At 39.1% G+C, this 14,711-nt stretch overlaps 1 protein-coding gene across 4 annotated transcripts in view; it reads left to right on the plus strand.

Annotated features, from left to right (window-relative positions):
* Positions 1 to 14,711, plus strand: part of FAM13A (family with sequence similarity 13 member A) — a 332,113-nt gene that overhangs the window by 295,991 nt on the left and 21,411 nt on the right. For all 4 annotated transcript variants that reach the window (XM_081303803.1, XM_081303804.1, XM_081303805.1 and 1 more), the window contains 2 exons: positions 6,207 to 6,354; positions 14,434 to 14,647. In XM_081303803.1, the coding sequence (XP_081159929.1) occupies positions 6,207 to 6,354; positions 14,434 to 14,647 (362 nt within the window). The remainder of the gene's footprint in view (positions 1 to 6,206; positions 6,355 to 14,433; positions 14,648 to 14,711) is intronic.

Below are 14,711 nucleotides of genomic sequence, written 5' to 3' on the forward strand. Positions count from 1 at the left end.
GCCACCCATCAGTGCCCAGCTGACAGTTGGCACTCCGTAAGCAGTCACTATTAATAATCTTTGTCATCAGGACAGTTTCAGTTAGGAAATAAAATGAGGTGGTGAGTTAAAAATCTAGACTCACCTTCCCGTTAGCACCGCACCAGAGGAGCAAAAAAAGACACATCACCCCACAAGATTGGGATCATTTCCATCATGAAGGCATGTGTTTCTTTCACTGAAATATATTTTCTTATTATTCTTGAAAGACTGTGAGAAGAATTGTTTCCCATTTTTAAAGCTCTCCCCTTGTGTCAGTGTGTAGATGTAGCACTTCCTAAAATGTATTAGACCACCCAAAGAGTATCTGGTTTTCTGGTAAAACAGCAGTAATCCCTCAATTTCAGAGATGAAAACCAGGTCTAGACTTTGATTCCCCTTCCTAGAATTCTGCTTAACCAGCATTTATTTTGCTTCAAGTCTCCTACGGCATCAGATTGAGATACCAGAATTTACATGCCCACTGTGAATGGGTATGATGATTTTTCCAGTTTCATTTTCCCTTAAGATGGGTCTTGTTCTCATTAATATTGTCCTTTAAAATTCTTCTTGTAAACTCTCAGATTCACCCAAGATGACAAGGTAAATGACAGCTATTGAGGGAAAGGGGGGTTTTAATTTCTTTCTCTCTCTCTCTTTTTTTTTTAACCAATATTTAGAATGAGGACAGGCAGCCAACAGACCCATTGAGGGTCTGCTTCTCAAAGGCAGGCACAAGGGTGACGTGACTTTACTTTTTTTAAATAATCAATTTGCAGCCATCAAGTATATTTGAAGGCATATGTTGGAATTGAATGTACACTTAACCACTTATTACTTGTCTTTTTCATTTCTTGTAATTATATAAGTAATCTATCCCTAAAAAGGGTCTGTTGAGATCTCAGATGGGTATATTGAGAGTCACCCATCTATCTCTATATATATGACTTTAATTTTTCCAATATAAGGAACATATCTTTGGGGACTTTCCCCCTTCTAAAAAGAATTGTTAAGAATAGGGCTGGGGATGTATCTGGAAGTGGGTGTCTGGGAGTAGATGTAAGAACTTATTAAGTAGATCATTACCTCTTAGGGGAAAAACAAGGTAGGTATTGAACAGAGTTCCAGGAGAATTTTCTTAAAACATTTGGATTGAAATTTGTTTAGTGACACCCTGTAGTGAAAAAAATTTAGAATCTTTTCAAAATGCCCCAAATGAAAGTATGGCTTCTTCAGATAGGTTTTAGAAAGACTGATGTTTAATCAAATGTCATATGGGCCATATGGAATGAGGTAACACAAGAAAGAGCTCAGCACACCGTTCTCTAGGCATGTGGAGTCTAGAGTATTTGTTCTTTTGTTTTTGAACCCCTTTCACAGCTTTAAGCATCAGAAGCCTTGTCTAGATTCTAGAAGATATCACTGAAAATACAGAGAGAACTCTGCTTACAGTGGAAGCATACTTGACCTTGTGCTTCAATTTCTTCTGATGTTATTTTTTATTGTGAAAGTATTATATGCTTCATATAAAATCCAGAATATTCACTAATAACCTTACAATGAGTCTCTTTGTCAAGGAAGCAAAACAAGTAAGAATGATTATCAACATGGGAGGATAGTACATTATCTGAGAGAGATCACTTTATGTCAGAATTATAAGGTCAACGAAGTGTTAAATTCCTTCAAGGTATTTTTACATTCTTTGTGCTTTCTAAGCCCACTGCTTAAGAGAGCTTAGAAGCATGCCCTTGATAACAAACGAGACATTCATCATAAACAAAAGACTATTTCCATTTTTCTTATCCTGCTTAAAAAAAAAGAAAAGGAGAAAGGGGAGAGAGAAAGGGAGAAATGGAGACTTTCCAGTTCAGCCAGAATTAAATTAGTCATCACAAGATCTCAAGTGTAAGCTTTTATTTGCCCTGAGAAGGCAGATTTCTGAAATATCCCCCATCCATAGTCACCAAAGGCTATTGACACTTTGCAGTTCACATGAATTTTGGAAATTTGTTATGTCCATTTTCCTTTATTGTCAGGCCAAACAATAAATGTTTATGGTTCTCTGTGGTTCTTCAGTTAATAACTGTGGTTATTATTTTTTCTTTCCTGTTCAAACTGCATTGTCCAGCATGTTCTCAGTGTTGCCGATCTTGGCTCTGGTAAACTTTGAGGTCACTTATCACTGTCCTGTGCAGGGAGGGAGAAGGAATGGAACAATAAATCATGAACTATTTCAAGCCAGGAAAATGGCAAGATCAGTCAAGTCTGGGGATCGTAAAAGTCAAGCCCAACTAGAAAGGGACAAGTCTTGGCAAAGATTAGACTGTTAGACTCAAAGTTAATGTCTCCTTGACCTGAATGTGAAGTTCTCCTGTGGCCCTAGGTAAGGGTGAGCACTGGAGGTCAGCTTTCCAGCACACCATGTTTTTCTTTTATGACGTGTGACACCAGCACTTGTACTTTCAAAGTCTCTTTCTCACAAAATCCTGTGACTTGTTCATTCCCAAATTCTGGTGGCTAGGACATAGTATGTATTCAATAAGCACTTGCCAATGAATGAGTGAAAAGGGAAGGGAAGGGGAGTAGAAATGGAAATAGCTTTTCTTTTAGAGTTACTATGGACCCTCTGTCTATACAGACTTTCCATTTAATCTTCACAACCACCTTATGAAAGGTTGTTCTCGTATTAAAGAAAAAGCTAACATTCAAAGAGGTTGTCTCACTGAAGGCCTCAAAGCTAGTCAAGCTTCACTAGCTAGTGTTTAAATCCAGGTCTCTGCCTCCAAAACCCAATCTTTTCTACCTATCGTATTGTCTCCTCTCAGAGTCAGACGCTCAATTTATCTCCATACACAGACATTTTGTGAATTTTCATATGGGATAGCGTGTTTGCCAAGGGTTTGGTGTGTGGCACCTAAGGATCTCTGAGTTGAAAATTGTGAAACGTTGTTTTTCCTCTGATTTAACTGAAGATATTAGACATGTAAACAAAAGAAAAAGTTTAGACCAAAAATATTTTTGGTATTTGAGACTTCCGAGGAAATGTTGACCTTAATGATCCAGTTAGAGAAACAGATAAGCAAATAGTATTTGCCTTACGATAGGTGCTCTTAGTGCGGGCCCTCTGGCAAGGTGCCGCAGGGAGGCCACATTTTGAAGGGAGAGATGTTGACACTGGGACACTGCTGCAGAGCATGCATAGCTTCTCCATGAGAGCCAGCGGGTAGCATCCCTACCCCATGTGCACATGAAACCACCTGCTGCCTGCTGTGGCATGGTGTCTAGGACACCATCTCGGGTTCAGTGACCAGGAGGGCCAGACACTGAGACTTGGGCTTCTAAGAGTTTCAGGCAAGTGAAAGAGCAACCTTAGGGGCGGATCAGAGCCCAGCAGGACAGGGCAAGTTGTGTGTGTATTTCCACATAAGTGTAAAGCGCTCCTTTCTTCTGTATGACTCACGCTCCACCACAGGCCTGCTCACCACACCTCTCTGCCTCTAAGCGAAATTGCTGGCAGAATACCAGTGGCTCTGCTCACTGATATTTTTCGTGATGCATTTAGAATTTTGTTGCATCCTTTGTTGTACCACATTTCCCCTCCAGTCCAGTCGGAGGTGCTTTCCTCACCCCCTCGCTAGGAGTTTTTATCTGTATATGGTGCCACATGATGACAGAAAGAAGGAGGGCTTCCATTTGTATATCTTGTGCTCCAGACCTTGCTTACTTCCTCTTAAATTTTTACAAGAATTTGCAAGATTACTATCATTAATGCCATTGGAAAGACTAGGAAATGGAGGCTCAGTGCAGGGCGCAACCCCACCCAAGCACCCAACTAATAGAACCTTGCCACAGTGGGGCGCCGTGGTGCACTGTAATTCCAGTGACTCTTGGGGAGGGGGGCTGATACAGGAGGATCGCAAGTTCAAGACCAGCCTCAGCAACTTAGCCAGACCCTGTTTCAAAATAAAAATGAAAAGGCTGGGGATGTGGCTCAGTGATTAGGTGCCCCTGGGTTCAATCCCTAGTACCAAAAAAAAAAAAAAAAAAAAAAAAACCTTGCTACAAATCCAGGTGTACCTGTGAGCAATATTCGTGTCCTTCCCATAGCTTGACAATTTAAATATATGATGTATTTCTTCCATGTGCACAAAACACCATATTTAAAAATGAAATTGTGGTTTTTGTCCTCTTCTCTTTTTTTGATATCTCTGAATATAATAAACCTTATAAATCTTGGTTGATATTTCTTTACTGAATGCATATTTTGTGTGTGGGTGTGCGTGAGCGTGCACATGCACATACCCACACCCACACACACACAAACACAGTTGGTGACTGACTCTTTTTTTTTTCTTTTTTTGGTACCAGGGATTGAACTTGGGGCCACTCGACCACTGAGCCACATCCCCAGCCCTATTTTGTAGTTTATTTAGAGACAGGGTCTCACTGAGTTGCTTAGTGCCTCACAGTTGCTGAGGCTGGCTTTGAACTCTCAATTCTCCTGTCTCAGCCTCCCAAGCTGCTGGAATTACAGGCATATGCCACTGCGCCCAGCAGTGACTAACTCTTAACTTTTAAAAATCTGAGCACCAGATACAAGCATTGAACCCTGGTCCACTTAGGATTCAGCTCAAGAGACAAATAATTTTTGTGACACAAGCATTCTGTGTTTTGTTTTGTTTTGTTCAATAGGCAAAGAGCATGTTAAGTAACAGCTCCAGATTTATTTTGCGTTTCTATTTTAGTAGCTCATTGTGACCTTGTTGATGATGTTTCATTTCATCCCAAAATGTGAAGAGAATACCCGTCCTTATGCATCATTTGATGGAAATATCATAGTAAAAGCACTGACTATTCCCCTGATGATTTCAAAGTGGGTTGGATAGCTATTAAAAGTAGCTGCAAGTCTTAAATAGTGCTTTATTTTAAGCATAGGAACATTTCTCCTACATTAATGAATTCACTTATGACTTCCAGATGTTCTTAGTTTTTTCAACTAGTGATAGTGTATTTGCCAAAATAAATTTCCATTTACTCTCAAAGAAAATAGTTTATGCAGATCTGTGCTACTTGAAAAATACGTCTGTGAGTAAATACTACTCTTAACATATTTGTTTATAATTTTATGAGAGCAGGAATGGTGACAATGACTTGGTTTATACTATGCCAGAAGAGCAAGATAGAAAGAGAATCTCAATGAAACAGAATTAGCTTCAGTGCTACTTTTTTAAAAACACAAAACCACTGATCTTGAATATCAACCTTTGCGGGAGGGTTTTCCCTTCCCTCAGATGGGTCCTTGCCTGGTGTAGGTGCTGCCAATGAGCAAAACCAACTGTAACCGAGTTTTTAGTATTCAAAATAGATGAATAGCAGGAAAGCAAGTGACAGATCCATATTTGTAAGATATAAATTATGCATCACTGACTTGCCAGCTCTTGGCATTTTACTTTAAAAAAAAAAGTTATGCTCCCTGTGTAATTTTGGCTCATTTCCAAAGTTCATATTCCTTACTGCTAGCTGAGCTAAGATGCCAACCCCCTGTGCTGTTTGAATGGTACAATAATGCTTTAATACCAAGCTCCTGCACACATAGTCTCTCCTCCCCATACTATTGAGAAAACAGCCACAGAAAATCTGGGAATATGCAGCTAGCCCCACTTAATTGAGCTATGCCTGTGGACGGCAGGGGAGTGTTCATGTCCCCAGCGTCTCTCCTGCCCTTGCAGGACTATTTACTAAGGGGCAAAGAAGTCTGTGTGCAGAAGGTACCGCGTGTTGCTACTCCAGCCTTAGCCTTAGCAACAGCGGTGGCTTGCTGTTGTTGTTTACAGTCTGGAGAGCCATGCTCCTTTAAGGAAACACAAACTCCTTTCCCTCATTCCTGGCCCCAATCAGCAATCATCCAGAGTGTCAGCTGCCTGCAGTTATCAGGACGAGCTGCCCGTGGAAAATCATCTTGTTTCTCTCACTAAGAAAAGTTAAAGGAGCGAGCGCAGATGGACAGCTGCTTTTTGCATGAGAGTGGCCAGCTAGTATCCAGGGGGCATCAAGCTATGATTGTCATTTCCATGCTGCATGCTTTAGCAGCTGTGGCTTGGGAGGTCTCATCCAGGAGTGGAATTACTACAAACGTTTTTGGGTTTTGCTGAACGGTAGCTATTGGGGACATTGTGCTGTTTTTGCAGAGCACCACAATGAAGATCCAGGAGCATCCCAGCATACCTGATACCAAACAGCAGAGGAATCAAGACGCTGATGACCAGCCAGAAAGCTTTGTCTCAGAAGTGCCCCAGTTGGACCTGATGGCATTGTGTGATGAGAAGAACTGGGAAGGTAGGTGATCACTGGCACTTGGATGATTTAACATCACAAAAGCATATATAAATAAGCATATGTAAGAGGCGGGTAACTGTGTGTGTGTGTGTGTGTGTGTGTGTGTGTGTGTGTGTGTGTGTGAGAGAGAGAGAGAGAGAGAGAGAGAGAGAGAGAGAGAGAGAACACAAGAGCTAGGCATGCAGAAAAGTAACAGCATTTCTAAGTGACTGAAAATCCTTTACCTGGTATAGGAACATATCCGGTTAAACATTGCCCCAGATAATTGCAATCTAAGAAAGAAAATGTACTTGCCCTTTATCACAGGGTCACCTTGCAATCTTCTTTTAAATTTTTTTTTAACTCACCAGGAGTAGATATGTGTGACTTTTCCTCCCAGTAGTACCCAGTAATGTGCATTGTAGATCTCTGTGAGTATGCCCCATCTTCCCACAATACTTTCCAGCCAGCTACCACTATCATTAAATCTTCCTGGTTTTCAAGAAAGATCTTTTTTTGTTGTTGTTTTATGGGTCCACTTTTTTTTTAAACACAGGTTAACAAACTTGGATTTGCTTATCAAAGAGAACACTAAATAAAAAGTGCTTCTTACTGAAACCCTGTAAGTGTTTTAGGTTGGCTTTTCTGGAGACTTTTGGTGAAAACAATAGAAATATACTTTGAGGAAGACAAGGGTAGCCTGGGAGGACACTGCAGCATTTTCCTCAAGCTGCTGCTGCTGCTTTCACAATCCCTGTGTCTTCATCTAAACATGTATCGGTGTGTGTGCAAAATACATGCCAGTCCGCCTCTGTACTCTGTGTGGGAAGGAAGGACCTGGGAGGATCGTGCTGCTGGTTTCAACACAGAGGCATGACTTAGCAGAGAACCACAACTAGGAAAATCAGTCCTTTTCAGCACCCAGATTTTCCCCTCTTCATTCCCTACCCCCCTCCTCCTTTTTTTAACCAAAAAGTTCTGCTTATTACCTGAGATGCAGGATCAAAGGGCGATGGAAAAGACCACTGGTGAAAAGGAGGAGCCCAGTTATGCTCCTGGCAGCCAGGGCTGTACTGAGAACAGGCAGACTGTTTTTATTCTAATTCTCTTTCTTGTAATCTAAGAAACCTGTTCTAGTTCTTGCCATATAATTAGGTAGTCAATCTGAGATTTCTGCACTCTTTCCAACTCACAGTACACTCACTAAGGGGGAAAAGAAATGCATGGATGTTTTAAGTGATTTCTGGGTACTGGTTTTGTTTCATTTTCCTGTATTTTGAAATAATCACGTTTTTAATTCATGCATTGAAAACAACCAGCTCTTCCCCACCCCCCAGAGTCTCATAGTACACTGTTGCCCAAATAAAAGAAAAAAGCAATAATAAAAATCAAGGCTGTTTGGGTTTTAGGGATATGGTCTGACATAAAGCTCTAGATAAAAACTAGGATTTGAGGTCAGAAATCAAATTAGTCACCTTTCCCCCTACTCCTCCTCCTGAAATGGACTCAGTTTGATTATTGTTATCTGGAGAGATTATAAATCTCTGGCACACTTAAAGGGGCTAATGTAAAGCTAAAAATTCTCTCGAAGAGTGGTTGAAAGCCATTTATAGTTTTCTTAAAACTTTTCATAATGTAAAGAAATTTTCTGCTGGTAAATAATAATGTGAAGAAACCAACACTTTATTTTGGAACTTTTAGATAGAATTTTTTGAAAGCCATTGGAAAAAATACATTCTATTCCAAATGGGCTTGGGAAAATGAATTGTGTTATCCATGTAATTTGTGAAATAGCTTTCTATGACTTTTTCTTTCTTTTCTTTCTTTTATTTTCTTTCTTTCTTTCTTTCTTTTTTTCTTTTCTTTTTGCCAGTCACTGCATTTATTGTTGAACTTGTATATCTTAAAAAATCCACATGGAGGGATGGGGATGTGGCTCAAGCGGTAGCGTGCTCTCCTGGCATGCGTGCAGCCCGGTTGGATCCTCAGCACCACATACAAAGATGTTGTGTCCGCCGAAAACTAAAAAGTAAATATTAAAAAAATTCCCTCTCTCTCTCTCTCTCTCTCTCAAAAAAAAAAAAATCCACATGGACTTATTTCAAGGCCATTTTTTTTAGTTGTAGGTGGACACACATATCTTTATTTTATTTTTATGTGGTGCTGAGGATCGAACCCAGTGCTCACACATGCTAGGCAAGCGCTCTACCACTGAGCTACAAGGCCATTTTGATCATTTGGTTTCTACCCTCAATGAACTTTTTAAAATTGTATATTTATTCCATCTTTCCAAGTTGCATTATGATGGGGACATAACCATAAGTATAGTTAAAATATTGGAATTTCTGCATAAAGGTAGATAAAATGAGAACAACAAATTTCATTGTTGAAATATCACTTTTGTTACAACTTCAATAAGAAACAAATGGTGGCTTTCCAGTAAGGATGGAATTTTGCATCATTTAAGCTGTGCAAGAAAGTATATCAGTGAAAGTAATAATTACCCAAAACATTTGAATCACTATCCATCTGTAAACCTCCATCCATGGCCTTCCTAAAGCCACCGTGTGGAGTAACCTCTCCTTTGGGTTTGCTTGCTTGTCCCCTATCCCCATGCCATAGTTGATACTCTGATTAATGTGGAAATGGGGACTCTCTGAGAGGCATTACTGAGTAAGCAGCCTGCTGGGGTGAGCCCTGTGTTATGTGCTCCCAAGTGGAAATGATGCTCTCTGGTTTCTGAGGCTTAGTATTGTGGAAACGAAAAGAGGAATGAATCCCATAGGTAATGGAAAGTGCAACCCTTAAAAAGTGAACGTAGGATGGGTCTAATCATACTTGTTGGCAGATAACCAAGCTTTTTATTTTTTCACTGTATGTAACTATGTTTTGGGACACATTATTTGATCTCTGACCACATTATTATTATTAGGGCTTCTACAAAGTTAAATAAATATATAAATCAAATGCACTATTCTGTATTTTTGAAAGCCCTCAGAATTGCTTAATTAGAATGTCCTCTGGCAGAAATTCTTGGGGCTGTTGATTTGGGGTACCATTTGTTAAAGTACTGAGGTGAACTCAGCTATTTTATTGAATTTGTCCTGGCAAAATTAAGTTTATAAGGGTAATTTTTAAAGAACATAAAATACTTCATATATCTTACTAGTAATTTACTGCTTGGAGACAATAACTTTGGAAAAGGAAATTCTCTTAAAAAATCATGGAGAAACAAAGGATCTTAAAAGATTTCCCAAGGGTATGGGGTTAGAAATGATGGTGGAATGTGGTGGACATTACTATCCAAAGTTCATGAATAAAGACACGAATTGGTGTGAATATACTTTGTATCAACCAGAGATATGGAAAATTGTGCTCTTTGTGTGTGATAAGAATTGTAATGCATTCTGCTGTCATATATAAATTTCAAAAAAAAAAAAAGATTTCCCAAGTGAACCCTCCCATCACACAGATAAGAAAACTGACCCCAAACAAAGTGAGGATTCAAAGTGATACAGTCTCCTGATGCCTCTTTCTAAGCATGCTAGTCAAGTGTCATGACGGGCAGAAAATCAGGTGGTGACAAGCCAGACTCCTGGGTTTAAATCTGGATTCTGTCATTTAACCAACTCTGTGGGCAAGTTAACAAACCTATCTTCACTTTGCCTTAATTTCTAATTTTTAAATAGGTAACAACAGCAGATACTGATGAATAATAGATACAGTAACATCTAATTAGTAAATTTGTCACAAGGATTATATGAGCTAAATATGCAAAGTGCTCAGCATGGTGTGGGTGCTATGTGAATGTTAATTGTTACTATCTTCCATAAATATCTTTAAGGATATTTTGAGGGGAAAAAATTAGCCTAAGTTTGCTTTCTTTGAAAAAAGAGCCCAGTTCCACCCAATGACCATGGATGGCCCTGACCACAGAGTGATCTAGTAAGTATGAGACCCTCCATGGATTTGCTAAGGACTAACAATATCACTCCAATCTTCTGGAGTCTGGACTGGGAAATGCTGGATTTCTCCAGCTGGGCCTCTGACAGGGCCTTGGCCATAGCTTTGTTAAAGATGTGCACGGAATAAAGACAGGTGGGGTAGTGAATTAGTAACTGATTAAGCAACTGAATGTAATGTGCAGACACATGGATCAAAGTCAACTCCAATGGGTATATTCTCATTAGGTTAAGTCTTCAGCCCTCTCCTATTCCAGGCATTCAGTAATGATTTCAATGGAGCTAATGAAGAACAACTTACTATTTTTACAGTGAGGCAAAGCAAATACATGAAATTTAAGGATTAAATATGTGATTGATAAAACAAGCTGCTTAAGTTTCATCCTAAATCTTGTAATTTGCAAGATTATTTGAATAATTTAACAGGACGACCATTATTCTAAAATTGAATTTTGAAACCACCAAGGAAAATTGTATAAAATTCTTCCCTCAGTAAAGAGCTTCCCCAGTAGGGCCTACATCTCTCTGTGTGGAATATGCAGGTTCCTTCTAACACAACTGAGAAAAAAGACATCATGCCAAGCAAAGTTATGGCTCTAAATGACATAGTTGGAAATGAAATGTGGAAAACACTGGCTTCCCTAATTCTGTGCAGATTTCTTAGAAATAAATCATCTCAGTAGCCTGTTTCTTTTGTATAGTAAATGGACCCATCCAGCTAAGCAAAGTGAATACATGAGCATCACACAGGGTGTCCATTCCCCCTGCCATGAATTTCCTTCATTTCCATGTGTACTATATATATCAATATTGGAACTCCCCAGGATATATTCCTTGTTACTTATATAGCAGGAATACAACTTTTGTCTCCATTATTTCTGACCAGCATGCTTATCATGTCAGATGACCTGGGTAGATTAATTTTTAATAGAGAAACATGTCATATTATGTCCAGAGTTCATTGTGAAAAAAACACATGACTAAAAGCAAAATCACTATATCCAAGGAATTCTGGTCTTGATATGAAAATGCGCTTATTTTAAGTAGTGCCTTGGGATGAAAATCCAATTAGAAGCCTCAAATCTTTTCTGGTTTTCCTTTGAATAATTCCCTTGCAATATCCTTGTCTGTTTCATTGCTCTAGAGTTACTGGTTAAAAATAGAAAATATTTCTCAAAATAGCCATTGGGAATGGGCAGTGAATACATCCTCAAAACTGGTTTTCCAAACAGGTAATGCAGTTGGACATTTTATGTACCCACTTTTCTTATTTATATCTTGCTTGTTTTTCCTATTAGTACCAATTATCAAAACATGAAATACCTTTGTTCTTATATCATTTTGAACTAAACTATAGAAATAGTTGGTTTTGTTAATTCTTTAGTTATATTGAACTGTGTATTGTCATTTCACAACTTTCTTGAATAGGATCCTTAAATTATAAGACTGTATGGGATAACTGAAAAGGGAGAAAAAAAACAGAAAACATAAAAGAATTTCATGTTGTATAGGTGGGATTTTCACGTCTCTATATGCAGACTAATGATGAAATATTCCTATTTTTTTAAAGTCAAAATTCACAATGCTTAGTGAATTCATTTGCCCCAATGTGCTTTAAACACAATGGGCTGGAATTTCTTCAACTGTGTATTTCCTATATACCAGTGGTGACAATAGGAAAAGGACACATTTGTTCTTTCTGTCACTGAAGTGATTGGTTGAGAATAGAGTGACAAAATAAAGCTGCATTAACAGACAAGAAGGGGTAGATGGCCCTGTGTTAGCCACCAAGCATCAATCATGATTTGATTCTGTGAGTACTACTTCATAGTGAATTCAAGATCACAATTTATATTAACATGTTTGGTTAATGGGCACACTTTTTGCAAAATGATTTGTAGCTAGGGACCACATTGTTAAAAGCTTAAAAATTGGTGGTAATATTTTAAAAGAGAAATTCTGCTAGATTCAAAGAAATTAGAGGGCTTTAGGATCTAAGTAATGCCTTTCAAACTGATCTTTTTGTTTTGTTTTGTTTTTTGTTTTTTGATGAGTAGAAATAAACTAGTAGCATAGCCATATGCCAATATCAACATTAGACTGTTTTGCCAAAGCCAAAGGGCTTCTTGCCCTTCCCCCAGTTGTTTTGCTCCCTTGCCACTCTGTGGTGAGGTTAGGTTATTGCTGGCTTCACTGCTATTAAAGCCATCTTAACCCTTTCTCCTCCTGGCTCTGTTCATTTTAGAACTTAAAATTTCTGCTGTCTTATTTAATAGAAGATGTAATCTGGTCAGTTTAACAGCTTAATTTTCTGCAACTTCACATGAAATTTTTATTTTCCTACGGATTATTTTCCAATACTGCACCTCCAGACGATTTAGTGTTGTTGTTTTTTTTTTTTTCATCCCTTTACGGTGGCAGATCTAAGCGAGCTGCTCATATCTGAGCCCTGCTACTCAGCAGGAGCAGCCTGATGACAGAGTTTTGTACAAATGATAGCCTCCTCCCATTGTCTCGGCCTCAGCCAAGTGCATCCACAAACATTCTTCATTTTTTAAGTCTCAGTGGGTAAGAATCATTGTCTTCAACGCTGTTTTCATCTTTTGAAATATTTATGTTTGCAGATAACTTGGGTCCCTTTAAATTTGGAGAATCTGTAGCCCTCATTTCATATGAGGTTTGCTTTTTGTTTTTAACTTGTGTTTTTTTTTTTTTTCTTATTACATTGTCAATTCTTCAAACATTTCAGGCAGTCAGCTCTGTAACAGGCACTGGAGCATTCAAAATAAAGACACTGATCTGGAAGTCAGGAGACTTAGTTTCTGGGCCTAACTCTTGTTGTTGATTAGGTTTTTGCTCTAAATTCCTTTGGTTTTTGGATTCTGTATCTGTAATCTGCGTTGGATCAGGGATTCTCAACTCTGGCCCACATTAACATCGCTCAGACAGCTTTTACATGTGTATAAGGCTGTCTGTCAGTCATTCAGTCATATTTGGTTGGGCATTGTGTCCATCAGTCTATTATATGGGTTGGGTGGTATGAGGACTCACATGTGTGTGGTTACTTAAGTTTTGCCATGTGACTCTAATGTGCAGCAGGGATGAGAAGATCACAAAATTGGATTATGAATGAAGTTACACCAGCTCTAATGTTCTAGATAAAAAGCTGAATATGCACTCCAGACCATTTTATACATGTACAGTTTCATGGCTGGAGGAGCTACTAACTGTTCATGACTCAAACTCTAGGTATCCTGATTTTAAGATCCTGGGTGAATTCCAGCTTTACATGGATCACTAATCCACAAGTGAATTTAAGCCATAAATGTCTTTTTTTAATGCAGAGTATTACAAATGAAATACTCCATATCACCTAAAACCTATTTTAAATTATTTTAGATATGATTCTTTAATAAAGAAAAGAATATATTGAAATGGGTCTTACATTAAATGAAACTAAATAACCTCCCTCACCTCCTCCAAACTCGATTTTGTGCTGAGTATGTTTTTTTTTTTCTTACAGATTGTCTAAAAATAACTTGTTCTCTATGAGGCATTCTTTTTTCTTCTTTTGACTAATTTACCTGTGCTTCTCCCTCTTCCTAGTCTTGAGCAGCTCCTAAGTTCCGACTGCAAAGCACACAGCACAAACATGCTAAGCCCACACACTAAGCAGAAGCACACAAAACAGTTTGCCAAATGACCTAAATGGAAGCTGTCAACCCCTCCATAAGTAGGCTTTTACAGACTCATGAAGGACAGAACCCGTGGTGCCAGATGCCTCCCTTCCTGACACACTTGCTTGTTTTCAGTAATGCTCTCCCACGGAAAAGTGGTCATGGCTTCCCTGCTAGTGAAGCTGGGGACCACCCATCGGCTCTGCTCCTTCAAAGCTGTTGCTCAGGGTTGCCCTAGCAAACTCTTTTTATGAAGGCAAGTCAGAGTGGAGATAAAACGCAGATGATGGCTGTCAAATACAGTAGTGATTTGGGTTGGACATAGTGTCCTACTCTGGACCTTGGATCTAAAATGAGAACCCATTCAGGGGTCAGCTTCCTAAAATCTTCAGGAAACTTGGGAAATAACCATGCTTTTAAGAAAGCTGTTAACCTCTCACCATTTTTTTTTTTTTTTTCAGAACCCATCCCTACTTTCTCATCCTGGCAGCGAGAGAACGTGGACTCTGACGAAGCTCGCCTCTCCCCACAGGCGGGGCGCCTGATTCACCAGCTTCTGGATGAGGACAGTGACCCCATGCTCTCTCCTCGGTTCTATGCTTATGGGCAGAGTCGCCAATACCTGGATGACACAGAAGTGCCTCCTTCTCCCCCGAATTCCCATTCTTTCATGAGGTAGGTGATTCTCTGTTGCTGATGAGCAGATGTATCAGCCCCACAATATTAAAAAAGATTAGCA

This window comes from Spermophilus citellus (genome assembly GCF_964194105.1).
Source record: "Spermophilus citellus genome assembly, chromosome: 8".
Taxonomy (NCBI): Eukaryota; Metazoa; Chordata; class Mammalia; order Rodentia; family Sciuridae; genus Spermophilus; species Spermophilus citellus.